The 27053-nt window shown below is 41.0% G+C and overlaps 3 protein-coding genes across 11 annotated transcripts in view; 2 read left to right on the top strand and 1 right to left on the bottom strand.

Moving 5' to 3' along the window:
• Positions 1-5300, bottom strand: part of CSPP1 (centrosome and spindle pole associated protein 1) — a 51887-nt gene extending 46587 nt beyond the window's left edge. For 4 of the 6 annotated variants that reach the window (XM_085221207.1, XM_085221211.1, XM_085221212.1 and 1 more), the window contains exons 1-3: positions 5166-5300; positions 1555-1658; positions 229-325 (exon numbers count right to left, since the gene is read on the bottom strand). In XM_085221207.1, the coding sequence (XP_085077333.1) occupies positions 229-325; positions 1555-1656 (199 nt within the window). In that variant the 5' untranslated portion in view covers positions 1657-1658; positions 5166-5300. Of the gene's footprint in view, positions 1-228; positions 326-1554; positions 1659-4690; positions 4900-5165 lie in introns of those variants that run through there. The other 2 variants (XM_085221208.1, XM_085221209.1) reach the window with 2 other exon arrangements.
• A 65-nt stretch (positions 5301-5365) lies between these two features.
• COPS5 (COP9 signalosome subunit 5) lies at positions 5366-16752 on the top strand. Its single transcript, XM_085221217.1, has 8 exons — positions 5366-5561; positions 5680-5914; positions 8650-8778; positions 9936-10001; positions 11357-11442; positions 14956-15067; positions 15619-15767; positions 16348-16752. Exons 1-8 carry the CDS (start codon positions 5407-5409, stop codon positions 16430-16432), a joined length of 1017 nt encoding a protein of 338 aa, XP_085077343.1. The 5' UTR covers positions 5366-5406; the 3' UTR covers positions 16433-16752.
• Positions 16753-24144: 7392 nt separating this feature from the next.
• PPP1R42 (protein phosphatase 1 regulatory subunit 42) overlaps positions 24145-27053 on the top strand; it is a 20679-nt gene continuing 17770 nt past the window's right edge. The window contains exons 1-2 of one of the 4 annotated variants that reach the window (XM_085221218.1): positions 24145-24256; positions 24793-24992. In XM_085221218.1, coding sequence (XP_085077344.1) covers positions 24864-24992 — 129 coding nt within the window. In that variant the 5' untranslated portion in view covers positions 24145-24256; positions 24793-24863. Of the gene's footprint in view, positions 24257-24295; positions 24530-24792; positions 24993-27053 lie in introns of those variants that run through there. The other 3 variants (XM_085221220.1, XM_010708993.4, XM_085221219.1) reach the window with 3 other exon arrangements.

Raw genomic sequence — 27053 nt, 5'->3', positions numbered from 1 at the left:
GAAAAGAAAAGTGTTTTGCACATTTTCCTTATTCAAATCCCAGAACAAACAATAATAATAATTACAAAAAATTCCACACAGTACCAAGATACTTGAAAGAATAAAGAATCAGTACGCATTCCAATTAACGTTTTAATTAAAAATCCAAAGCAGTAATTGCTTTCCAAAAATTCCCACAGGTAATCAAGCACAACTTAAACCCACAAGATGCAAAAATATATACTATACCTAAAGGACAGTTCTGTTGACTGTTTGGAGGTATGTTTTCTTTAGACATGGAGATGAACATTTTGCCAGTCTCAGAAAGCTTCTCTGATTCCTTATTCTGAAAACAAACAAACAAACAAAAAAAAACCCACACGCAGAAGTTTGCATCATCAGAAAGAAATGTCCCAACATCATTAATGTAACATCATTAATCATTAACATCATTAACATCATTAATGCACCTGAGAAAGGAGATTGAGAGTAAGGTTTTAGCACATGGAACAGGTTATAAATCTCACTGATACCATCAGAAAAGTAGCTTCTAAGACACAGAAATCAGCTCAGTAAGTTCCATAAGCTATTTCAACCATACTTCCACGTGGTTTCGTAGCTTACATGTATCATCTCTGTTTTCTGTGGGAGCTGAACAGATGTACTGCACTCTGCTTGAAACCATGAAAGAACTTCAGTGCATTTCAGGGCAAGATGAAAGTACCTGACCCCTGTAACTACACTTTCACCACACACCTTCAGACTTTATCAAACCACAGGCTGGAAACATTCTCCTCCTCTTTATCTTGGTTTTGTGCAGTGGATACAAAAATGCAGGCAGCCCGATGACTCTGTAAGAAGTAACTTTCTTGGGAGATGTATTACAACTAGGTAAAAACATTGACATTACCCACATAAAGGGAAAGAAATTCCAATAACCTACCAAAACAAAACTAGGAATGAAGCGTTTAAAAGCTTAAGCTATCTGGGGGTATGTCCACCCACTTTTATTTTTCCTTTTAAACTGAGGATCTAATTCAAGCTGCCTGAGAGTTACAGTAGCTAAATAATGTAAATGACAGCTTCTTGCTAAGTACTGTTAAAAAAAAACAAAAAAACTAGATGGTGATCTGCAAATTAGAAAAGTTGTACAGCTTTAGAGTGAGGCACTAAGCCTTCTAATAGGAAAATCGTGATAAGAACAGATTTTGTTCAACTGATTGGACTCAATAATTTCTTTTTTTCTATTTCATAGTTTCCTTATCAGAAACGTTAAGGCTATTTTTTACCTTCCATCCCCATCCCACCACCCACTCCCTTGGAGTGGGCAGAGAGCAATTCCCAAATTGGAAAATACAAATGTTACTGTGTATGCTTGGTGGCAAACAGCTTATAGAAAGATCTGCCTAAGTACAGATAAGAAGTATTTAAGGTAAAAATGGGTTTGTCTAGATAAATCATTACTTATGTGTGTGCTTTAACAACATATACAGCTTTAAGAGCATACTAAAAGCAAGCTTAAAGTGAGACTCTAGAAATGCATTTAAATTCAGAGAAGCTATTTAATACTCTTACCCTTATTTCCATGTAAGGTGGATCATTTTCAAGCTCTGCCTTATCTTGTGCCAACTTGGCCTTCTGATCTTCAATAAACTTTTCTAAATCTTCTGCCATCATTTCTAAGTTGTAGGAAAAACACATTTGTGTCAGAATACAGAAAAAAAAACAAACAAAACCAGAAAACATGCACAGGAGTTGGACAGCACGCTGTTACTTTTTGTATCAATAAAATAACAGGAGCAACAGGAATAGCTACCATCTTGCAATTACGGAACTACCATGGATACCAGGTAGCACTGCCTTTAATCAGACGTGCAGGAACAGTTGATTGCCTCCTCTGTTAGCTGTGCATCTTGCCTATGTAGCTGAAAGCTCTTCAGAGTTGGAATGTTAGCATAATTGTAGTGCAACTTATTGTACACTGCTGCCACTAGATAATTTCATAATAAAAATTAAAAGTGAATTAAATCAGTGATGGTGGAATGGTACAGAAGTCAGGGCAATCCTCAGGTTACACACAGCTGGTTTGAGTAGTCTTCTCAGAACTGCTGAGAAGCTGCATACTCCATAGCCATGGGGAAGAAAAAGAAGGAAAAGAGTCACTGCATTCCAGCCCACTCGTCTTAATCTCAGCATTTCCACCAACTCCACTGAAGAAAGTCACGTGAAACCATGCCAATGGATGAAAAAAAATTCCTGTGTCATATTCTACTCTTACAGGGAGAATGAAGCGAGAAGGAAATCAAGATCCTTAAGTCACTCAGATGCTAACCCCATAACTTCAGCAACACAATTGCTTGTGAAGGCTTTCATCAATCCCACCTTATCCAGGTTCTAAAGCACTGACTGTACAGCAGTTCAAAAAAGGCTAATTCACTATCTTGCTAAAAATTATATTAAGTAAACAATAAGAACATATTAAATAATTTCAGGAAGGACATCAAAGAAATTTAGAAATAAAAATAGAACAACCAGGAATAACACACACACAAAGCCCAGGAGAATAAGACATTAAACAGGAAAACATAATACAGCGTTCAGGAAGAATGTGATTAATGAAAATCAAGATCAAGAGAAGTAATGTCAAAATTGGAGCAGGTAAATAAGTTAACGTGCAGTTACTTCAACTTAAGGAATACAAGGAATACATCTACTTGAACCTTCATGTCTTACACGAGTGCTCTCTTGGATTGAAAGTATGAACTCTGATATTGTTACAAAGGAGGCAGAACTAGGACATCCTATTTGAAAGCCCTAGTGGTAACACGGGACAATCAGTTCCAAAAATAAATTCCCCATCTGATTTGTGCTAAAACTTTAATCTCATTACTTTTGCACAGTGATAACAGATCAAAGATATCTATAAGACGGTAAGATTTCAGGCACTGATGAGTTTCATTGAGCTTATTAAGTTACGTAAGAATAAAGAAAAGCCTGTTCTGAGTGGATAAAATAACTTGTCATAGAACCATAGAATTGCTCAGGTTGGAAAAGACCTTAAAGATAATCAAGACCAACCACAACCTAACCATACTACCCTAACAGCCCTCTGCTAAATCACGTCCCTGAGCACCACATCCAAATGGTTTTTAAACACATCCAGGGATGATGACTCAACCATCTCCCTGGAGAGCCTATTGCAGTGCTTAACAACCCTTTCTGTAAAGAAGTTTTTCCTGATATCCAACCTAAACTTACCCTGGTGCAACTTGAGGCCATTTCCCCTTGTCCTGTCACCTGTCACCTCTGAGAAGAGACCAACCCCTCAAATCTAGGAATATATAATAAATAGTAATCAACTTAGTGGCATCAGTTACAAAGTGCAGCATCCACAGCAGGGAAAATTCCTGCATGAAGGAGGGTAAGTTTTAGGAGACAAGAGAAAATGGCAGATTATACAGCTGCACAGATTTACTCGTCACCATAAAACAACTCAATCCTAAATAAAACAGTATGCTGTTGGTTTAGCAATGCGTCAGAATGAACGGCGTGAATTACCAGATCCTTGCAATCATTCCTAGTGATAGCATCAGGTTCAAAACAAGGCTCAAAGACATCGCTCAGTGGGTACCCTGTGTAGAGCAGGAGAGGATCATGTGGTCAACACTGGAAAATCTAACAATAAGCCATTGGTCTCCAGAATTACATGGTACAAATAACAGATGTGTCAAGGTATTCAAAATAAAGTATTTTGTAAATGCTATTAAAAGCATATATATTTTTGACAGCAAAGATCTGTCAGCTCTTCCTTCAGCCCTATCTTAAAACTTGTATTTGCACGCCCAAGGCACAGTATCACTCAAATGAAAATTAAGTTAAACTTACTATTTGTTCAGCCACTGCTGGAAAAAGCCCTAATATATATATATATATATATATATATATATATATATATATATTATATTTTTTTAATTTTCAAGACTGTTTAGCTTGTTTTTTTTTCCATAACCTATTGCTTTTAAAATGGAATTTTTCATAAAAGCAACTCTGAATAAACACAAAGCCAAATAGATATCACCTTAGTCATATATAGCAGGCAATGGAAAGCATAGATACATTCAAGAGAAAAAAACACGTGCTAATGCCAGAGATAGACACTGGATCTACACTGAAACACAATTAATAATGCATGTCTCCATCCTTGAGACACTTGAGCCACCTGTTTGTATACGCAGTCAGTATATTGGAATGAGCACTGTGCATCTCTTTCATTACTTAGGGAAACATTCACTGTGTTCCTTTTTACCACAGAACCATAGAATTGCTCAGGTTGGAAAAGACCTCAAAGATCATCAAGTCCAACCACATCCTTTCCCTTCCTCTCGTATTTCTTCGAGAAAGCGAGGCACAGGATCTAAAATCAGCACGTGTGATCAGACAGATCGCATGCTGTGCTATCATAATTCTAAATATCCAGAAAATCTGACAGATGGCCATTCTCCTCCACTGAAACTGCAGCAAGGGCGGCAGGAGAGTGAAGTGCTCCAAGAAGCTCCCACACGTGACATTCAGTAACTGCACTTACAGGCACACTCACAATTAATGAACTCTAACTAAGAAAAAAGAACAAAAAACATGACTTCTTCTAGCTGTGAAAGAACCATCCATCGAAACACCAAGCCAATGAGTTCTGTGAGTCATTTCCCCTCACCTTAAGACCTCACCTACATTTGCAGACCACGTTCCGCGGCCCCAAAACAAATTAACTGGAGGAAGCCCTCAGGGACGGCTGGCATTCGTTGCTCCAACACGCAGCCCTTCCCGACGCGGGCGGCCCTAGCGCCCCTCCGCCTCCTCACGCCGCTCCCGGAGCGGGGCGGGGCTGCGCGCCCGGCCCCTCGCGGCAGCGCTACTCCGTTGTCAGGCAACGGCCGCACAACAAGCGGCTCCCGCCGGAACGCCCCGCTGCCCCCACAGGGAACACGGAAGCCCGCTCCGGCCCCGCGCCCCCGTTCCCCGCACGGGCCCGTCCCGTTACCCCGCCGCTCGCCTCGCGGAGAACGGCGAGATCGCCCGCTCCGTTCGCAACCCGGGGCGGACGCTCGGCCTCCGCTCTGCGGAGTTGGGAATGGGGCAAAACGGGGCGAAACATCACCGAGTGCCGTCCCGACCGCACCGCCGCTCACCGGCGCTCGCAGCCCCGTCCGCCTCCCGCGCCAGTTGCCACCTCCCCGGAAGCCGGCTGGCGGCGTTCTGTCGCCCCGGAGGGCTTTCCCGCTAGCGCCCCCTGCCGCTGCGGAGGACCGGCCCGGGGCCTGCGCGGACCGTACCGCCACCTCCCCGTTCCGCCCAGCGAGTCGCGGCCTGGCTCGGGCCGGTGCGACTGCGAGGGGGGGTTGAGGCGGGCCGGGCCGGGCGCGGGGCGCGATGGCGGCGGCGGGCGGCTCGTCCGGGAGCGGGATGGCGCAGAAGACGTGGGAGTTGGCCAACAACATGCAGGAGGCGCAAAGCATCGACGAGATCTACAAGTACGACCGCAAGCAGCAGCAGGAGATCCTGGCGGCCAAGCCCTGGACCAAGGAGTGAGAGCGGGGCCGTGGGGCGGGCGGGCGGGTGGCGGGGCCGGGGGGTGAAGCGGGGCGAGGCGAGGCGAGGCGAGGCCAGGCCCTGAGCGCTTCCGCGGCCTCTGTCCCGCTGCAGCCACCATTACTTCAAGTACTGCAAGATCTCGGCGCTGGCCCTGCTGAAGATGGTGATGCACGCCCGCTCTGGGGGCAACCTGGAGGTGATGGGGCTGATGCTGGGCAAGGTGGACGGAGAGACCATGATCATCATGGACAGCTTCGCTCTGCCGGTGGAGGGCACCGAGACCCGCGTCAACGCGCAGGCGGCCGCCTACGAGTACATGGCCGCCTACATCGAGAACGCCAAGCAGGTACGCAGAGGGGGGGGATATGGCATGACTCTTACCTTCTTGCCTTCTGAAGTCTTAAGTCTGAAAGCGCGGTAAACTTCTCACTTGCAGAAAGGTAGCAGAAATGTAAGTGGTGAGTTGGGCAGAGAGGAAAGTGATGAGCTTCAGTGAGGCAAGTGTAGGGTCCTGCACCTGGGGAAGAATAACCACACGCATCAGTACAGGTGAGGGGCTGGCTTGCTGGAGAGGAGCAGGTGCTGGAGAGGAGGGGCTGACTTGCTGGAGAAAGATCTAGGTGTCCTGGTGGACAGCAAGTTGGCCATGAGCCAGCAGTGTGCCTTTGTGGCCAGAAAGGCCAATGGGATCCTGGGGTGCACTAAAAAGAACACGACCAGCAGGTCAAGAAGGGTGATCCTTCCTCTCTGCCCCAATGAGACCACATCTGGAGTATTCTGTCCAGGCTCCCCAGTTCAAGAAAGACAAGGAGCTTCTAGAGAGAGTCCTGCAGAGTGCCACAGAGCGCCACAAAGATATAAGGGTCCTGGAGCATCTCCTGCATGAGGAAAGGCTGAGAGAGCTGGGGCTGTTCAGCCTGGAGAAGGCTGAGGGATCTCATTGCTATTTGTAAATATCTAAAGTGTAGGAGTCAGGTGGATGCAGCCAGGCTCTTTTCAGTGGTATGTGGCAACAGAACAAGAAGCAACAAAAAAAAATCTGCAACACAGAAAGTTCCATACAAACATAAGGAAGAACTTTATTGTAAGAGTGATGGTGCCCTGGAACAAGCTGCCCAGAGGGGTTGTGGAATCTCCTCTGAAGATATTCAGAACCTGCCTAGATGTTTTCCTGTGTGACCCACCATAGGGATCCCGCTTTTAGCACAGGGATTGGGCTAGGTGGTTATCTCCAGAAGTCCCTTCCAATCCATACAACTATGTGATTCTGTGAAATATTAATCTGCTCTGTGGCTGATGCAGAAGCCAGCATGGCATATGAGCAGTTGCTGGCCTGCTGCTGCCAACACACAGCACTCTGACACTGCAAATAAGCACTGAAATCCCTCAAACTGTCCAAGCTCAAATAGTTTGAGGCCCAGTTTAACCTTTGATTTGCCGTTAATCCTTGAAGTATTTTAAATTGTAGGGTCCTTACATAGTGTAGAGAAAGATACAGCTATTTGAGTTATTTTGGAGAGGTGTGCTTATAGTCACAGCTTTCCGTGGGTTTAAGGAGGTTTAAATAAATTAGGCTGGATCATGACTTCGAAAGAGCGTAAATACAGTCCAAAGGTTAAATACGTTCTAAGACCTGTGGTGTTTGGTTTTTTTTTGAGTTTTTTTTTTAAATAATTTATCACACTTCTTTAAGAGAAAATGTCAAAGTAACTATTTAATGTAGTTCACTGTATCTGGAAGCTATTCAAGTAATGATTTTAATACTATTGTTGCTGAAAAGTGTAGAAAATGAAAGGGTGTTTTTATCTGAAGATATGTTTGTACTACCCAGTTCTTAGGTAGAAAAAATGTCTTAAGTATAGAGCATGGCATCGGTATTTACATATACAGTTTAGTTCATTTGACTTTTAAAACAGCCCAGGTTTATATGGGAGTACTCATGATGCGAAAATCAAGCAAAAATAAGAACTTGGCTTTGCTGGAGCTCTGACAGTGTGCATGCTGGCTGCTTTACATCTGAGGTTGGCAAGCACTTTGTCCTGGAATAACTCTTTTTAATATTAGATTACATGTTGATAATATCCCTCTGCATAAGTGCTTTGCAGAAGCTAGTGTTGCAGTTACTTGCTCCTCCACAGGCAGGATCTGATGTTAAGATGGTTAAAAAAATAAAGTTATTTGTTTTGCCTATTCAAAAATAAAGTGAATGTTCAGTTCAGTAGATACTGTGTTCTGTCTCTCTTTATAGTTTCCAGATTTAACCTTCCTGGCATGCTCAGCATTTGGCAAAACCAAGCAGCTAAATGCATTGAACACACTGCCACGAAGGCTGTACTGAAATAGTTTCACTCAATATTGAATAGCCAGTACACAATTCTTGACCAGTTACAATAAACTAAATGCAGTGGGTGTTTATTCTCCTTGATGAACCATGATTTTTGATTTTGTTTGTTTGGGGTACTTGTAAAGATAGCCCGGAGTATTATTTGGAAACTTCTGTTATGAGCTTCTTTAGTCGAAAAATCCCCGAAAATAATCTTTTGGTTTTCACTGCATACTGTGTACTGTGGCAATGAATTCTGACACTTCTGGTCTCCAAAAATGCTCAAGTTTCTATTTCTTTAAACCTAATGGTCTCACTGTATGCCTCTGAAGCGTGTTTCTGTACTAAATAGTGCTCATTCTCTATTGGTTTACTATACATTATATGCGTTTCTACATACTGGCATCATTTCCACTCTAAAAAATCTCCCACACTGGAGAGTCCTGGTTTTACTTAATCTCACCCTGTGGAACCTCTTCTGTACTTCAGCTGTCATTGAAGTTGTTGTCACCAGGTCCTTGGAGTTATTTGTTTTGAGGTAGTGGCTCTGACAGCTAATACTACAGATCTTACGGTTTCTGGAAGGTAGTTAAGCAAAACAAGGTGTATGTCGAATATTTAAAGTTAGCATACAGGCTGTGGTGTATTCTTTTATCCCCTTGCTGCGTTGTAGTGTGCTGGAAGGCCCAGTAGAGGGCAGCCCATGCTTTACGAATGAGGGTCAGAGCTCTGGATTTGTTTTCCTTCACCACTGTTAGGTTGGTCGTCTAGAAAATGCAATTGGCTGGTACCACAGTCACCCTGGCTACGGCTGCTGGCTCTCCGGGATCGATGTCAGTACTCAGATGCTTAATCAGCAATTTCAAGAACCCTTTGTAGCAGTGGTGGTAAGTACTGTCTGATAGCTTATAAAACTGCATAGCAAGTTATGTTGAGAGGGGAGTGACTTCTAGATTTTTGTCCATTAGCAGTCTAGTAATGTGCAGTTTGCAGGATGGAAGTGTTAGATCTAAATCTTAAATTGTTATTGCTACTTTTGCATTGCTGCCACATGCTGGTCAAACTGATAGTCTTGTTCACTGAGGCCATTTTTGCTTTATTGTTCCAAAGGATGTAGTGCTGTACAAATCTATATGCTGCTCTTAGTTTGAAGTCGGTACTTCTGCAAAAAATGCATTAGCAATCCATATTCAACCTCTTACAATATAAGAAAAATTTGTTCTCTTTGTTGCTTGTTCTGAAAAGTGAGTAGATTATGTTCACATAGTTCTGTTGCTTTGAATCTAAAATGCCTTTTAGCTGAAATGAGTGGCACGATCTAAAGTAAAAGATTCTAGGAAGTCTTTGAAGAAAAAAATCTGAAGAAACTGGGCCCTTTCAGGCTGCAGATCACATTTTAAATCAAAATAAAACTTACGTTAGTACAACTTGTGCAACTATTGCTGCTGAAGGAAATAAAGGATAAAAGACTGAAATTAATCAGAAAGAAGGGATATAGGTAATGCTAGAATTCCATTAGACGAGGATAAATCACCCTAAGAAGTATTTCTACCATATGAGTTTCCCCATGTTATGATATTTTACAGATTCAGAACATTTCCTTTGGGACTTCCTTCTATTTTCATTTATTCCTTTTTCTTTTTTTTTTTCTTTTCTTTTAAAATGAGGCAGAACATCAGTAAGTTTGTTCTCAAGGAGATTCCTTTGCGATTCTTCTATCTCTTCCACCAAAGTACAGCAGATCACAAGATCTTTCTTAGCTCTAGTAAGATTGTAAGATTGTGATGTGTTGTAAGATTAAAATGTGGATTTTTATTCTGGCTTGTTGCTTGCTCTAAGTGCAATTTCTTTTCAAGTATTTGCGAAAATGCTGAAATGGGTTTGAAAAATGGTCCTTAAAAAGCTCATGGATGTCAACTGACAAAATAGTGTTTATGACTAAATGAATAGAATTTGCACTAATTATGTTTCTGAAATATAATCACTATTAATTTTAATAATTCATTAAATGTTACGTAAGAAGCATTACTTGTATTTTTTACAGATTGATCCGACAAGAACAATATCTGCAGGAAAAGTAAATCTTGGTGCATTTAGGACATATCCTAAGGTAAATACTTAAAATTACCTGCAGTGTGATCAATAACCACTCTTTAAGTAATTGATTGGTTCTAAAGATTAGTGCAGTTTGATCATCTGACAGATAAATCTGCTTCAGTGTATCACTGTGCATTCGTAACGACTTGATGCTATACTGGTTATTGTGGGAATATTGATTACATTTAGAAAAGTTGACTTCTAGTATGTTTTTAATAGATTTTTGTCAGTCTTAAATCAAATAGACTCTCTAGATAAAGGAGTTTTCCTGTCATTCATTTATGTATTTATGTTAATTTTTTTCTTTTTTTTAGACCTAACATACTTGTAAAATTTGATCTCATATGTTGTAATCTGCTTTTCATTTTAGAAAAAACATTTGAAACTTTCTGTAGTTACCTCTTTCAGATAAACACTATGAACCAACAAAAAAAAAAAGCACTACACAAAAGAGGTGAATTAACATGGAAAGGTTAGGCTAAAAACTAAGAAATCACCGAAATATTGAAGATCTGGATCTCCACATGTAGTTTTACGGTTATACTTCTGACACACATAATTGTTATTTTATTTCAATCTAATAAAGCTTAAGTATAATTGGAAGTTTAATTTCCAGTTATCAGTGACGTGTCAAGAACATTCATCTGTAATTGGCAAGAATATTTATGAGACATTCCAGTTTGCATTCAACGTTATTTTAGAGTTGAAAAATACGTAGAAGCTCAGCTTTGTACAATTTGTGTTTCAGAAGAATATTCACCTCTGTTGGCAAAACCACTTCATAAATGCCATACTTTGAGCAGGGAGAAGAATCCTGCACCTGGAAACCAAATCCTCTGTAGAAAATGCACATTAGATGGGTATTTTTAGGGAGCCCTTCGATTGTTTTGCAAGCTAGTCAGTAGCTGTGAGAGGCAGCACCTTAGCTAAATAGGTAACTGAAGTTTTATCTATCCCTAGGGCATATGCAGGGCAAGTATATTTCCTCCCCCTTCTCTTATCTTCTGTCTTCCCTTCAAAAAGGACCAAAATCACTTCCCAGAACAGGAAAAGTCTTGCATTAGAAGCTCTTTACTACTTTGATCAAAAGAAGAAGAAAAAGATCAAATCATAACTTGCCGCCCTGTTCGTGTCCAACGCTTTTTGACAGACCTGCAAACATAATGACTCGTAGTAAAGCGAAATGTAAACCTGAGATATAAGAAAATTCCAAATTTCAGGCTAGTGGGGGAAATGTCATCTTCCTTATGGAAGTGTCCTTCTTTGCGTAAATCAGAATTTGTGTGACGTGCTTTTCAAGAGCTTAGTCATTCTTTAGAAGTCCCAGATGTACTGTGCCATGTTTGCCCTTTCTTTGTTTAATTGTAGGGATACAAACCTCCGGATGAAGGTCCCTCTGAATACCAAACTATTCCACTTAATAAAATAGAAGATTTTGGTGTTCACTGTAAACAGTAAGTAACATAAAAATTACCAACTGCAGCACGAATTCTCAGTTTTTGTATTTAGCCTAGTGATTCACCAAAAACTGCATTTCTAGGTATGTTTCAAATTGTGACATTATTTGTTGTATTAGCACTGTTGATTTTGTGGAAAAGTGTGTCATTTATCAGAAGATCTTCTACAGGGGAACTGTTTTAAAGATGAAGTTTCTTTTAACCTAGTTGAAAGTGCTAGCAGTTGGTTTACTTATAAGGAGTGGTGCTGTCTTAGAGCAAGGAGTGCAGGGTCAGATGTAGATTTAGCAGCAGGACTGCTCTTCTGGGTAACAGCAACTGTAGTGCATACCTTTATCCTGTGTCACTGTTAATGTGGCTGCAGGTTTTCAATCATATTGAGTTGTTTCTCTCTTTGGTGAAGTGGAGCTGTTTCAAGGGATAACATCAGCAACAGGAAGAATTACTGCTTTTTCTCTCCCACTAGTATAGTTTCCATGAATTTTAAAGGCAGTTTAATTTTTACCATTCTCCTATCCCCCAGTCAAGTGTTCCTTGCTTCATACATACATGTACTTACTTGGAAAAGCATTTGTTTTGCCAAGTCAGTCCCCTGATCAGATCCAATTTATTCTTGCTGGTTAAGCTAAGGTGGAGTGGAAGATAGAGGCAGATGATGGAGATGCAATATTGGGTTGGAAGGAATGTTAAAGACCATCCAGTTCCAGCACCCTGCCATAGGCAGAGTTGCCACCCACTAGATCAGGCTGCTCAGAGCCCCATCCAACCTGGCCTTGAATGCCTCCAGGGATCAATGAGAGAAAGATGGAATTGCTTCTTCCATTCTGGTTTCGATTCCATCTTCAGATGTTTGACAAGCCCTGCAGTTTAAGGAAATGTGTACAGAAAACTTCTGAGATTTCATTGATGCCATGGTAGGCTCATGGATACGGTGTAGGCCATTGCCTCTTTTTTTCCATGGTTTTGGTGCATGGATATCTATTCTTAGTGCATTTATAGCTGCATGAAGAGTCAGACCCTCAAGAGATGAAGAAATTAATACAGTTGAGAATTGATTTTCCTATACAAACTGAGAAAAATCCAGAATAGTAACTACACAGAAATCTTTGTAGAACTGTAATGATTCTGTCATTTCAGAGTAGTCCTTGTATGGGCACTGCCCATAAATCAAAGTATTTATGTATGAGAGGAGGCTGTGTTTTATTGTTCTTTATTTGAAGTGGTCAGTTTGGGAGAGTTCATTTGTTTATTTGGGGGGTTTTGTTGTGGGGTTTACTGTTGTTTTTTGGGTTTTTTGGTTTTTGTTTTTGTTTTTTTTTTAATTTGACAGTTCTTAACAGTTACCATCATAATCTCCATCTCAGGAAGCTGGCTTATCTTATAGGCTACTTCCATCCAAAGTAAATATTTTCCAGTCTTCCCTAGAAAGAAACAGCAGTTACAGAAAAAGATGGAATTAAAACTGGAATATTGGCACATTATTGAACTACTGATTACAAAAGATTAGAGTGATGGCTTCTTCTCAGTAGTATGGGTAGTTGCACTACAGATTTAAAATGTAGCCAACTTGAATGATGATCCTCACTGTTTGGTAGTCTGGTCACTACTAATTGTTTCATAGTAACAGTAACTTTCCATAGAAATTAAGCACTAATAGTGCTGAAGAATTTACTGATCAAAATAAAATCTAGCATAACTTTAATGTTGCTGTAATTCATCTACACATAGCTCAGGTTTCTGTCTACTTTGTCATCTCTTATGAATTGCATAGTACCAGTAAAGTTTGACTTTAAAAACAAGTATGGTATAACAAAATTATTTGTCCATTAGTAACATTTACTGCTGTCAAATGTTGCTAATTCAATTTGATGCAAGATATGCAAAATTAGTGATGTATTATTAAAAAATTACAATATCGAAGAGGCATAGAATCAGCAAGGTTGGAAAAGACCTCCAAGATCACCTAGTCCAACCATCCACCTATCACCAATAGTTCCCACTAAACTATGTCCTTCAGTACAACATCCTAACATTTCTTGAACACCTCCAGGGTCAGTGGATCCACCACCTCCCTGGGCAGCCCAATCCAGTGCCTGACCACTTTCTCAGAGAAGAAATATTTCCTGATGTCCAACATGAATCTCCCTTGGCACAACTTGAGGCCATTCCCTTTAGTCCTATCACTGCTTATATGGGAGAAGAGGCCTACACCCATCTCACCACAATTTCCCTTCAGGTAGTTGTAGAGAATGATAAAGTCTCCCTTGAGCCACGTCTTCTCCAGACTAAACAATCCCATTTCCTCCAGCCACTCCTCATAAGGCTTGTGCTGCAGACCCCTCACCAGTTTTGTTGCCTCTCTCTGGACACGTTCCAGGGCCTCAGTGTATTTCTTGTAGTGCTGAGTACAGAGGGATGATCTCTTCCCTGCTCCTGCTGGCAACGCTATCTCTGGTACAACCCAGGATGCCATTGGCCTTCTTGGCCACCTGGGCACACTCCTGGCTCATGTTCAGCTAAGCATTGACCAATACACCCAGGTCCATTTCCTCTACAAAGTCTTCCAGCCACTCCGCCCCAAGCCTGTAGCGTTGCTTGGGGTTGTTATGGCCAAAGTGCAGGATCCAGCATTTGGTCTTGTTGAACCTCATCCCATTGGCTTCAGCCCAGTTATCCAGCCTGTCCAGATCCCTCTGTAGGGCCCAGGAAGATCGACAGTTCCAGCCACTTCTGTTATCTGCAGACTTACTGAGGGTGAACTCAATGCTCTTATCCAGGTCATGGGTAAAGATATCGAATAGGACAGGCCCCAGTACTGACCCCCGGGCAACACCACTCATGACCAGTCACCAGCTGGATTTAGCTCCATTCACCGCCACTCTCTGGGCCTGGCCTTCCAGCCAGTTCTTTACCCAGCAGAATGTATCTAAGCCATGGGCTGCCTCCTTCTACAGGAACACTGTAGGAAACAGTGTAGAAGGCTTTGCTGAAGTTTAGCTAGACTACATCAGCAGCCTTTCCCTCATCCAGCAGGCAGATCACTCAATCATAGAAGGAGATGAGGTTGGTCAAGCTGGACTTGCACTTCACGAACCCAAGCTGGCTAGGCCTGATCCCCCATGCTGTCTGATCTCCCCCAAGATCACCTGCTCTATAACCTTTCCCAGCAGGGACATCAGGTCTGTAGTTCCCTGGATCCTCCTTATTGTACAGTGCGTCATTGCATTGCTTTTACAAAATTAACAAAAACACTTGCAGTCTCTTAAGTAAAACAGCAGTATGTATAGGGATTGTGTAAACCTATATTAAGGCTATGTATGAAATAATTACAAAACATCTTGTAGAGTTAGAGTTGGAAGTGGGAGTAACTTTTTTTATTGTTGAATACCTTGAATTTCTGAAGATACTTGTCACTAATAAGGACTTTTTCAGATGGATGTCGTTTGGGTGTTAGAGCCAAACAAGATATATTTATATGGAATTTTATTGTGTGCACATTTGTTTTTAAAGGTATTATGCATTAGAAGTATCTTACTTTAAATCGTCTTTGGATCGTAAATTGCTTGAGCTTTTGTGGAACAAGTACTGGGTGAACACTCTCAGCTCTTCTAGTTTGCTTACTGTAAGTACCATTATATGCTATTATGTGCATATGTCTGTCTTAAACATCTTTTACCCACATATCTCTTTACAGCACTGCAATAAATAGGATGACTTAAGGTGATGCATTGAATAAGTAAACACTTCTACTGCTGTTTTTATCTGTAAATGCCTAACAGGTGAAACTGTTAAAATGAGGTTGCAAGATATACGGAAAGTAGGCCTTCAGGGGGACAGCAGCAGCATCAAAACCTTCCTCCTGCAGAAGCCAGTTTGAAATCTTCTCTCTTAGCCAAAATGAGCAGTTTTACTTGCACTTTCTTGGTTTCATTACTTAGGAGTGGCTGGAAAATAATAAGTACCCATTTCAGTTTTTAAGTATTGAGTCTTTCTCAGATGTAGAGATACTGTTTTATCAGCCACCACTCACATAGCAGTTGTAGTCTGTAGTACATAAATTGCAGATAAGGGTTAAAATGTGCAGGACTTAGATGTTGTTCTTTTATTTTTCTGTATAAATGTTTGAGTTTATAGCTTAAAATTTAGAAAGGTAATTGCTTGCTTTCTCCTAAGAATGCTGACTACACCACTGGCCAAGTCTTTGATTTGTCTGAAAAATTAGAGCAGTCAGAAGCTCAGCTTGGACGGGGGAGTTTTATGCTGGGTTTAGAGACTCATGATAAGAAATCAGAGGACAAACTTGCTAAAGCAACAAGAGACAGGTAAGACAATGCATACATGTGTTCTTCCCTGTAAAAAGTATTAAACTTTAATTATCAAGTCCTTTGTGGTAACCAACCAATAAAATCATATCCTGGAGAGCTATGGATAGGAATGAGAGGCTCCAGATATGACCAGTTATTTTTGAAAGTTTAAGAAACATTTGTATAATACTTTCATTTAAAAATTAAGAACTCCTGAGGTTGGGATAAGGTGGAGAAGTGTGAGAACCTTCAAGCACTGATAAAAGGTGGTAGCTCTCTTCCCCCAGGATTTTGGGGAATTTTTTTGTTGTTGATCAGAAGACTACAGAGCTCATTTTCTATTATTAACAAACGATGCCCTAAATTGCTAAACAGGTTCCCTGGAACTGGTCTTTGTGTGTCTAGATCCCATCAGTTTGCATTCAAAGCTATTGGCAACAATGGCTAAATTGGGGTGTATGACTTTTCCTTTCTGGACAGTTGTGGAGATTCATGGGGTTATGGGCACCCTGAACTTCCAAAACAGCTGAATATCTTTAAATAAAATGACAGTTTAGTTCGGTCTTTAGCCAACATTGAATTTATGCTTGTTTTTCAGCTGCAAGACCACCATAGAAGCTATACATGGATTGATGTCTCAGGTTATTAAGGATAAACTTTTTAATCAAATTAATATAGCTTGAAGTGCATCGCTAGCTGATATGAATCTCCAAAGCAGAAAAAGTTATGGTTTCTTTCACTTGGACTTGTTCAACTTGGGAAAAGGATCTGAAGTGGAAAATTATTCATTTAAATTGTAGTACTTTAATATTTCCCACCTGTCTGACCGGATTTAAAGAACAAAACGTTCTGAAATGTAGTGTAACTTTTTGTTCTTTACCATAAAACACAACCAGTTTTGAGAATTGCTCCAAAAGGAAAATAAATGTGACTTACTGGATTTTGGTCTGAAGTATTTATCTCAAGTATCTACTTGTAATAAAACAGTTTTAAAAATGAACAAGCGTTTTGGGGGTTGAATTGTTTGGCAAACATTTATCACCTGTTTTTCTTACTGTTCCAAATGAGTGTTCTGTCCACTTAGACTGGGTAGGTGACCTATGCAATATGAGAAGTTGGGATCTCAGATTTTTGTTTTGTGTTTAACATTTTAATGCCATTTGTTTATCTTTTAACAAGTTATTAAATGTAATGGCACTATTATTGGTTTAGTTTTATTGGTCCAACCAGAAATGGTTTCTTCTCACTCCGATGGCAATATTCTACTCCTAGCTTCGCAGTTAAGATGAACCTTTTTCATTTCTAGGTAGTCAAATTACAGACATTGAAACTGTGAAATTAACATGAGGCTCATACAGTGACTTTTCTCCTGCTTGTCTCCTATTGCTTGTCATGGTCACTTGTTGCCTGCAAAGGAACCTAATGAAAAAAACCCAGTATCTCTGAAATATGAGTTAGCCTCATTTAGGGCCACAGATACTGAAATGCATTAATCATCATTGATGCCTTATAACATGGTGCCACTGCACAGCTGATGTAAGTTTGTTTTGGAGGCTTTCATACTGCATTTCAATAAGTCAAGATGTTTGGATTTCTTTTAAGTTTTTATCCTTAATCCTGAGTTTCCTGGGTTTTTTGGAATGTTTACTTTTGGGATAATTTATAACGTGCTTTATACAATATGCCATTATTCTTTATACCTTAAGTAACTAATATTCCTTTTCAACCTTAACTATGCCTTGATGTGGGTTTTGTTTTTGTTTTGGTCTGGAAATTGTAATAGCTATTACTCATTTGGGGCTTTTCATTCAACCGGATTCCAGTGTGTTTGAAGCTAAGATGCAAGTTACACAATGGAAACATCATTCAGCAAGGAAACACAGATACCCTGAAGCAGAAATTCATCAAGAGTTTTAAAGCAGCAGCATCCAGCAGTTCAGGAAAAATGCTTTAAATTGGAGCTGGTCAGGATTAGATGGGAGGACAATTTTGTTTCTTCCAGCATGGCAGTGGTGGTGCGAGGCAGGAGAAAAATGTTGTGGTGTTTCAGTATTTGGAGCTGTTCATTTTCCTGAAAATGGCAAGAGCAAGCATCTTACAAAAGCGAATGAAACAGCTAACCTTAATGTTCTTTTGTTTTTGAGCAACATGGGAGTTATTAAGTAGTCGTCTGCCTTGCATTCACATCAGATTGGAAGAACTATTCCTTGATTCATGAACTATTTGGTATTGATAACATGCAGTTCACGCTAGATATAACTCTGTTCAGTGTCAGTCTGTGTTATAGGAAACTGCCCTTAATCCACTGTCTTTTCTGTTTTTACAAGGGACACTCATTTTCTTGGCCTTCAGTAGTAGTTTGCATGCACCATTTCAGATCAAATAGAATCATAGAATGGCCTGGGTTGAAAAGGACCAAAATGATCATCAAGTTTCAACCCTCTGCTATGTGCAGGGTCACCAACCACCAGACCAGGCTGCCCAGAGCCACATCCAGCCTGGCCTTGAATGCCTTCAGGGATGGGCATCCACAACCTCCTTGGGCAACCTGTTCCAGTGTGTCACCACTCTGTGTGAAAAACTTCCTCCTGATTAAACTTCCTATTTAATAGACAAGGCATAGTCCTGCATCTCTATCACTTGTGTCTTGGTAAAACTTTGACTATGTTTTGTTTTCAGACGTCCCTTTTTTACATCAACCTTGTCCTAAATGTGCTAAATATGATTAGGCATTGATTAACCTGTTTGTTTTCTGCCCTTTGGTAAATGTTTGTGATAGGGTGAGGGTAGTGTTTTTGGGGGGGTCAGAGTTTCAAAATAACCTCGATTTGTTACCTTCTATTTGCTAACTATATTATGTACTTTCTCTTACTGCTCTGCTCCAAATATTCCAAGTCAGAATTGGACTCTCATTATGCTACTCATATAGTGTGTTCATATACAGTCTTTGAAGTACTAACTCAAAGCCTTAGATAGGAGATTTTTTTTTTAATATCATGCAGTAAATTAGTGTAAGATAAAATGATAAAAGCAAATACCGGACCAAATCCAAAACCAGCCAAAACTTTCATACCAGCATTAAAGTTTGTGTTATCATTGTTTTAAGGGTGAGGGTGCTTAAGAGGTGAAAATGACTGAAATATGGGGTGATAATAGATAAGATTAATTGCTTGCAGGTAGGATTTTTTTCGGGTGGTGTCAAGTCTTGAAGAGCAGACGACAGAGACCTCCAGTTAGTTGAAGAATTTTTCTAGAGTTAAAAAACAATTATCCTAACCCTTTAAGGAATTAATGAAGTAAATTGTTCCTCAGGGTATATTTTTTTAATGAGCTGTAGGAATAATATCTGTGAGGAAATATGTAACTCAGGAACGTTAATTCTGACCTTTAGATGAAACTTCTAACTTAGGAAATATTTGCTGTGACATTCGGTTTGTTTTTAATTCTGAAAAATTGCTTCGTAGAGGGCTTTCTGAACACAACAATGTTCTGGGGGTAGCACGGTCCACTGGATAGGTCACAGGACTCCATCTCAGGAGAACTGAGTTTTCTTCCTGGCTGTTCACAAACCAGGAGTGCGTAAACTTGAGCAAAGCATTTTTGCCAGAGCAAGTGTCGTTTTTTTCTCTCCGAAATAATAACATTGATCATTAGCCTTTAAAAAATACAGATTAAAAAGGATATTTGAGCATTATCATTTTATAAACCAAAGGTCATCGCTACATCTTCAATTTGTCAGACATTAACTACTTCAACTAGCAATTCTCAGTAATACTGTTAGCAAAGATTGTTTATTCTTTTGTGTCGTTTGTCTCTTATGTCATCTCAGATAGGAAGTGCCCCTTGAGAGGATTATAAATATATTGTTTTTGGAACTCTTAATTTCCAACTGAAACATGCAGTCAGCTCCTATGTAATTTGTCCATCATTTCCTGTGTGAATTTTGCTGTTTGTTTTAGACACAGTTACCTTAGGGCTTGTGTATAACTGCAGTGGCATTACTTTATTAAAAACGGAAATTAATTTATGTGCCTGCATCTAATGGCAAGCAATCTTTAGTAATTACAACCATCTGAGCTTTTCTCTCCAGCTGAAGATAAGTTGCTCTCACTTACCCTATCACTTGAGGTTAGAATTAAGCTTGTGCTTTTAATCTGTCCCTAAGGAAGACATTTTCAGTCTCAGTTCCACAAAGCTGGAGATATAACTGGAGAAGCGTGGAGGTACAAAAATCACAGATATTCTTCCAACTTCAGTAAGGTTCAGGTATTTTGTATGATTTATAAATTCAAAATTAGCTTCTCCTTAAACCCATTATTTCTGTGAAACGTTTACCTTTCCTTTAAAAAAGATCTTACGACCACTAGGTACAATTCTGAAGTGATTAAGATGGTTTAACAAATACTTGTATAAAAGCCAGGGACAAGCTAAGGGTAAATAAAACTTAAATCTATTTAGGAACATGGAGTGACTGCATGAATACTCACATTCATTCTGTACGCAGTGTTTGACAAAATAATGCTGAGACCAGTACATCTTCTGAATGCTGAGTATTAGCAGCATATAACTTACATTCTGGTTCGTGTATCAAATTTCACATTATATGGAAAGCTGTTGTCCTCACAGCTCTGTCTGGTGATAAGTGGCAGCACGATTAATGGCTATTCTCTCCATGGTGAAATCTGTAAAAGTATGCTCCACATTTTTACTTTCACTCATCTTTGGAGACTGAATCAACATTGTTGTCTCTTCTGGAGGTAAAATGCAATGTTACTGAACACCTATTATAAACACCATAAAGACATTTACAGCAAGCATATCGTTTTCTAATAGCTTCACTTTTACTTTCAGGCTGCAATAGATTTTAATGCTGGGAAGCGCACAGAGGATATTTCACTTCTTGTCTCCCTATGCAGATACTACATAGACGGATTCCTCTTGTGTCACTGGGGAAAATATTTTTAAATCTCTGTGCTCAGTCTTACAGGCAAGAACTTTGTAGGTCAAAGTCAAAAAAGACATCAACTGCCAATAACGGTAATATAGTTTTGTAGTAATAATAGACCTTGAAGTTGTGTAGTAATAATTATCCATATTGGTCTTGAGGCTTTGTCTGGTGTTGTACCTGTTTTAATTGCAGAAATCATTTTGGAAACTTCAGCAAGCCTGTTACCTATTTCATTTAGTTACTTCGGGGATTTCCTGTCAGAGCTTAGGTTTTGCTTAGGTCCACACAGTTCTATTCACATCAGCAGTCAATATCAGCAAAATCAAATTGCAAGCAGAAATTATATAGAAAAAGGAATAAAGCCAAGCAGTGACAACTCTCTGGTGAAGATCATGTAACCCTCACTGGCCCAAACATGGCCAGCACAGGGAAGAAAAATGGCCTTAGCTTTGAATGCACAATCCCTGCAAGAATGCATGCAAGTGATCCTGCTTAAATAAAATCAAGAATTGAGGTGTTGTCAAGTAGTTGTCATGCAACAGAATGAGTCCAAGAACATGAAACACTGTACACAAGGTTATGGCTTTATCTACGTAATTATTCCAGGTAGGTGTCTCAACTGAAACACTTCCAGAACAGAAATATGAATGTGTGGAGTTATACCAGAATACACCTATTTCAGAATTTGACATGAAGACAAAACTTTATTACTGAGAAAGCCCTCTGCACTGCTCCTGCTGTCCGTCTGGCTACCAGATCATGGGTTAACAGGCTGTGTATACAGGCAGACACAACAAGGACATGTAAGTACCATTTCCTTAAGAAACTGGGCTGAAAAAATGTCAGACTGAACAGATGATAGCTTTATTTTTCAAAGACATTTCAGTACAGCACTCTCCTATTAAAATTATTGAAATTAAAGCTTACGTTTTTGTGAACCTTATATTTGCTACCCCTGAATATATAAAATGCAAAATATATGTTTAAATTCAGTGGAAAGAATTAATTATTTCAGATATTTTATGCATTAAAACAGCCATACTGAAACAGTTGTGTCAATTGCATTTCACGTAGCTCTAACTATCAAGGAAGAAGGTAAGGTGCTCAGGAGGTTTACCCATTACTGAATAAAAGTTTGAAACCTGACTCTGAAAAACTTTATCAGAAATAGGCTTGAATGTAATGTTTTACAGTTAGAAGTGTTAAATATTTTCTAAGATTATTTGTCTCAATCGTTGTATGACACACCCCCCACGTGTAATTCATGTACACAGAAATAGCACTATGCAGAATGCACACTTGCATTTACACAAAGGAGACTCTTAAGGTGTTTTATGTCCTTAGAAACAAATATGTGTTCAGTGTTCCAATCTAGAATTGTAAGAAATATAGCCACAGTGTTTTTATACAGGTATTTCCAAAAGCAGATTTGAAGACAAGGACTATTTGTACTCAGCCAAATTACTGCCACACTGGAGAGTACGCAGATGATTGTTTAATGCTCTGTGCCACTAGATGAAAGTTCTATTTCAAATCTTAATGAATAAATACTCTCTCTGAAACTTCTCCCAGCTTTTTTCTGCCTTTAAATCAAATTACCAACAGACAGTCCTGGACACCTGCAGAATCTACAGCCGTGAGGGAGAACAGACTAAGTCCAAAATTAACTTTTGTAATATTAAAATACTTTTTTTGGACAGAAGCTTTTCTCAGAACAAGCAGCTTGAGGGCATGCACGGTTTGGATTCCATTGCTGAAATAAGGACATCTTATGATCTGTATCTTCAGAAGAATATAGGGAATTCCAGGTTGGAAGTAGGGGACTCTTTATACCCTGTATGCATTTCTAACAAAAGTCAAAGCAGAACATGATTGCTCTTTACAAACACTGTTATTTTTCCTGTCAGAAATAAAAATCTTAATCTTGGTTTCATTGGAAGCAGTGTATTTTGTCACTGATTTCAACTGAAGAATAGCAAGCACATAGCACACATACGTTTTATTGACTTACACTTGAGTTACTGTGATGTGATGTTACTCAAATGTCCAGATGTGGAATCCTCAGTACAGAAGAGATGTGGACCTCTTGGAACACATCCAGAGGAGGGTCACAGAAATGATCCAAGGGATGGAACACCTCTCCTATGAGGACAGGCTCAGAGAGCTAGGACTCTTCAGCCTGGAGAAGGCTGAGCGGTGACCTGATAGCAGCCTTTCAGTATCTAAAGGGGGGCTTGAGGAGAAAAGAGGACAGATTATTCATAAGGATGTGTCAACAGAACAAGGGCTTCAAGCTTAGGGAGGGTATATTTAGGCTAGATATAAGGAAAAAGTCTTTTACAGTGAGAGTGATGAGGCACTGGATCAGGTCACCCAGTGATATGGTTGATGCCCCATCCCAGGAGACTTAGAAAGTGAGGGTGGATCAGGCCCTGGGCAACCTGATCTGGCTTTGGTGTCCCTGTTCATTGCAGGAGAGTTGGACTAGATGGCCTTCAGAGGCCTTCAGAGGCCATCTAGGCCATTCCTACCCTCAGGATTCTATGATTCTACTCATATGCTTAATTCTATGATTCTACTCATATGCTTAATTCTCAGAATCACAGACTGGTTGAGGTTGGAAGGGGTCTCCGGAGGTCACTGGCTCAGCAGGATGTCCAGGACCACATCCAGATGGCTTCACAGCCGCCCCTGTGCCACTGCTCCATCACCTGCACAGCACAGAAGAGCTTTGCTCCACCTGTCCTGGGGCTGTTCCTCCCCAGTGCAGGACTTAGACTTCACGAGGCTGCTGCTGTGGTCACTGTGGATGGCAGCACTTCTCATCAGCAATTAACTTCATTTAAAAGGGTACCAAAAAAGACTGATAAAATGTACAAGCTGTAATTTTGCTGTCACCAGGACTTGGTACTACAGGTACACCACAAGATGGGGGTGTAAGAATCCTTCTTTGTTTTTGGCTCAAAGCTTGCTTCCTGAGGTATTTCTTGTGATAAGACTCTGAGTCATTTATTGAGGAGGCAAGTGATGGGTGCTAGGGCACACCGGGTTACCGCAACATCGACGAGGCACTGACAACGGTGCTGTTCACCACCCATTTATTTTAGCAAGCTTCAAAGTTTTTCCTGCGAGAGCCTCCGGTTGCGACGGTCTCTTCTGAGGGCTCTGAGGTGCGCCGCACGTCTGGCAGCGCTCAGAGGAGGCGGGAGGCACCTCTGATACGGCAGCCCTCTAACCCAGGGACGCTGTGGGCTTGAAACTAACAGCTCGCAGCCCCAGTTCACCCTGACGTGCGAGGAGTCACGCCGAGACCAAGAGCACGGCCAAGACCAAGGCCGATGAAGCCCGCTCCCACCCGCCCCGTCACCCCGCTGCGCTAAGGCAGCCGCGTCGCCCACGGCCGCGCAGCCGCGGCGCGGTTCCCGCCTCCGCTCTTCTCCCAGCGCGGGTTGGGCGCGGCGGGAGCGATCCCCGCCCTCACGCTGTTGGCGTTTGGTTGCCGTGGCAACCGCCGGCGGTGGTGGCTGGAGCGCTGCTTCAGTGGCCGCCGGCCCGGGAGGTGAGGGGGGAGCGGGGCCGGGATTACTCTCGGGAGCGAACCCTGCCCCTTTCTGCCCCGGCCCTGCTGTGCTGCGGGCGGGGCCGTACAAGCAGCCGTCGCACGGGACGCGAAGGTCCCTGAGCCGTGTGGGAGCTCGGTGTCACGCTGCGGCTGTGGGAGCGGAGGCCGAGCGGTCCCGCACCCGCCGCTGCCGGTAGCCCTGCTCGTTCCGTCGCCGTACTGCTTGCTCTGGGAGGGTTGTCGTGTAAAACCGTCAAGAAAGAAGTACAGGTCTCAGTGAAAAGAAATAGCGTCCTTCCTGCTTTCCATCTTCTCCTACTTTCATTAAAACAAAAATAAAAAGCTGAAACGTCTTAGCAAGCAAGGGAGTTCCTTCTACGGCTTTCACTGTCGCTTTCTGCCAGCTCCCCACAAAGCAGCGCTGCTCGGGTGCCCCGGTTCCCGTGGGGAAGCACCACGCCTGGAATACACACACCAGCTGTGCTCAAGGCTCGGGCTGCCAGCAGCCTGACCCTTCGCTCTTTGTTTTGTAGGCACGTTCAGGCTCTGTGTCCCATGTGCACATCAGTCCGAGAGGAAGCGCGGCTCGGCCCGCAGCGCAGCCATGGTGCGGCTGACCACTGACCTCGTCGCCAGGTGCCTCGGCCACAGGAACCGCAGGGAGGAGGACTTGGGACGGCACCTGCGAAAAATAACTCATCTGAATCTATCAGATAAAAACCTAGATGCAATCGTAAGATCCGTTCCTCTTCCCTCCTTTTAACCTGGCCGTTAGACGGTCTATTGTTAATGTTCTGATGAGTTTTTTATCACTGTGGAGACCAGCAAGCAAAGCAAAGGTTATATTTTATAGCAGCTACTTTACTCCTTAACATTTGTATCTGAAGCTAAGCCTTAAAAATCTATCAGTTAGGAAACGTGTTTCAGCATTCTCTGCTTAACGTGCTGCTCTTTTGTGGAAAATTGCTTTTACCTCCTGGTATAGTGGAGGTTTTCAAATGTGTTTGAAATACGTAAGCAAACTTTTCATAGAAAACAGCAAACACAAGAGCCTCCAACAGTCTGCCAGGTCCCTCTGTATCAAACGGGCACACTTCTTTCTGTACCAAAAGTCTTGTTCAACTGCCTTACCCATGTGAAACTGTAGAAATAGATACATCAGTATGGCAGACAAGAAAGGCATTATCAGTACATTTATTAATTTTTGCCATTAAAGAAAATCCATGTAATTATACAAGGAAGAGTGGTGAATTGAAGTGTAATAGTGAAATATCTTTTCAATATTTCAGCATTTTCAGTATTGCAGTGTTACACAAATCTGAAGCTTACAAAAAAAAAAAACAAACCCACAATTTGCTGCTTTTATTATTTCGTACGGTTGCTATATTGCAAAGGACCTCTTACGAAGTCATTAGAATAGAAATGATGACTCCACTTCTTTAGCTGTTTATATGAAAGTAATATTTAAATTTAATCATTTAGACCTGATGCTTTCTTACAGACTGCAGCCAGGTCATCGCCATGGAATCAGTAGGTGCAGGACTCTGATGGCAGTGCTCTAATGCTGACATCCAGCTATATTAGTTCTGGAGACATTAGGTCCAAGCCAGAATAAAAGGTTTTCAGCAAAAGTTTGGGTTTTGATTTAAAGATTTGTATGTATTGATGGTTACCCTTGTAAAAAATATGAAGTGTGAAACAGAGGGAGATAAGGAAATCAGATCAGATTTTTTTCTTTTTTTTTAAGGAAGTTGTAACAATATTACATACAATTAAGTGCAATGTTCATTTCATTCCTTCTAATGCCATAATTTTTCCATTCTTGGGAATTTTGTGAAGGATTGTTAACTTTCAGCATAATAGTTTCCGTCTATCTGTGGTTTAGTCCTTAGATTTCAGAGGAAGTCTGAGAAAGGAAAGGAGAGTTCAGGAACAGGATGTGAGCCAAATGAGGTTAACAGATTTGGACTGCTGTAGTGGCTTTTTCAAATTAGACAGGTTAAAATCTACATATTTTTTTTTTAATTGCTCCCTGGAGCTTATTCATTTAAAAAATAATTCATGACCTTTCCATTTTCAAAAACGAAACCCGCACCCTTAACCCAGTCCCTCCCCCCTTTGAGCTCAATGGTATGAAATTTATACCGGTTTCCTAAGCCTCGAGTTAATTTGAATCCCCTGAAGATACGGAGCACATTTTGAAATGGCTGAACCCTGAATAACTGAATTGTTGTGTGTAATGGATTTCTGTTTCAAAAACAAAAGCGTGGTTTCAGCTAAGAAGTCTAAAATACCTTGTACCATATGAACAGACCGAGGCAAGCAAATAGGTTTTTTCATTCATCTCACTCCTTGGAATGACCATGGTGAGTTGTTAATTCCATCAGTCCGTTTGCTTGGGACTGGTTCATCAGATGCCACAGAGAAGTTTTGGAGAAAATCATAAAAAACGTGCTACCATTTAGTTTTCGGGGAGGAGCAGAAAGAAACTTGACATTTGACTGGAATTGTCGTATCAGAAGTATATTAAAATACACTGATGTGCAAGTTTTTGTAGAAATTGTTCTTCCTTTGCCAAGAACTGTTTTGTATTACATCTCTAAGGTTTGATGGAGACAACTCACTAACAATTGTGCTTTTCTGAAATCTTTCTGATGAAGGCAGGGAAGGGAATAAAGTCACACAGGTTCTGATCTACCTGCTGCTGATGGCTGTAATCCTCAGCTTCTAGGCAGCAAAAACAGTAACCACCTATTGCTGTCATAAATCTATGCTGGAAATTGTTATTGACACC

This window comes from Meleagris gallopavo, chromosome 3, assembly GCF_905368555.1.
Source record: "Meleagris gallopavo chromosome 3, MGAL_WU_HG_1.1, whole genome shotgun sequence".
NCBI lineage: Eukaryota > Metazoa > Chordata > Aves > Galliformes > Phasianidae > Meleagris > Meleagris gallopavo.
Note: the sequence above shows the minus strand (reverse complement) of the source record. Positions and strands in the feature narration are given on the sequence as shown.

What these genes read in the sequence shown, in the direction of transcription:
- COPS5 (XM_085221217.1), top strand. Translation starts at nt 5,407, where the DNA reads ATGGCGGCGGCGGGCGGCTCGTCCGGGAGCGGGATGGCGCAGAAGACG. An exon ending in GCCAAGCCCTGGACCAAGGA is followed by an intron (nt 5,562 to 5,679) that starts GTGAGAGCGGGG and finishes GTCCCGCTGCAG; the next exon opens with CCACCATTACTTCAAGTACT. An exon ending in CATTTAGGACATATCCTAAG is followed by an intron (nt 10,002 to 11,356) that starts GTAAATACTTAA and finishes GTTTAATTGTAG; the next exon opens with GGATACAAACCTCCGGATGA.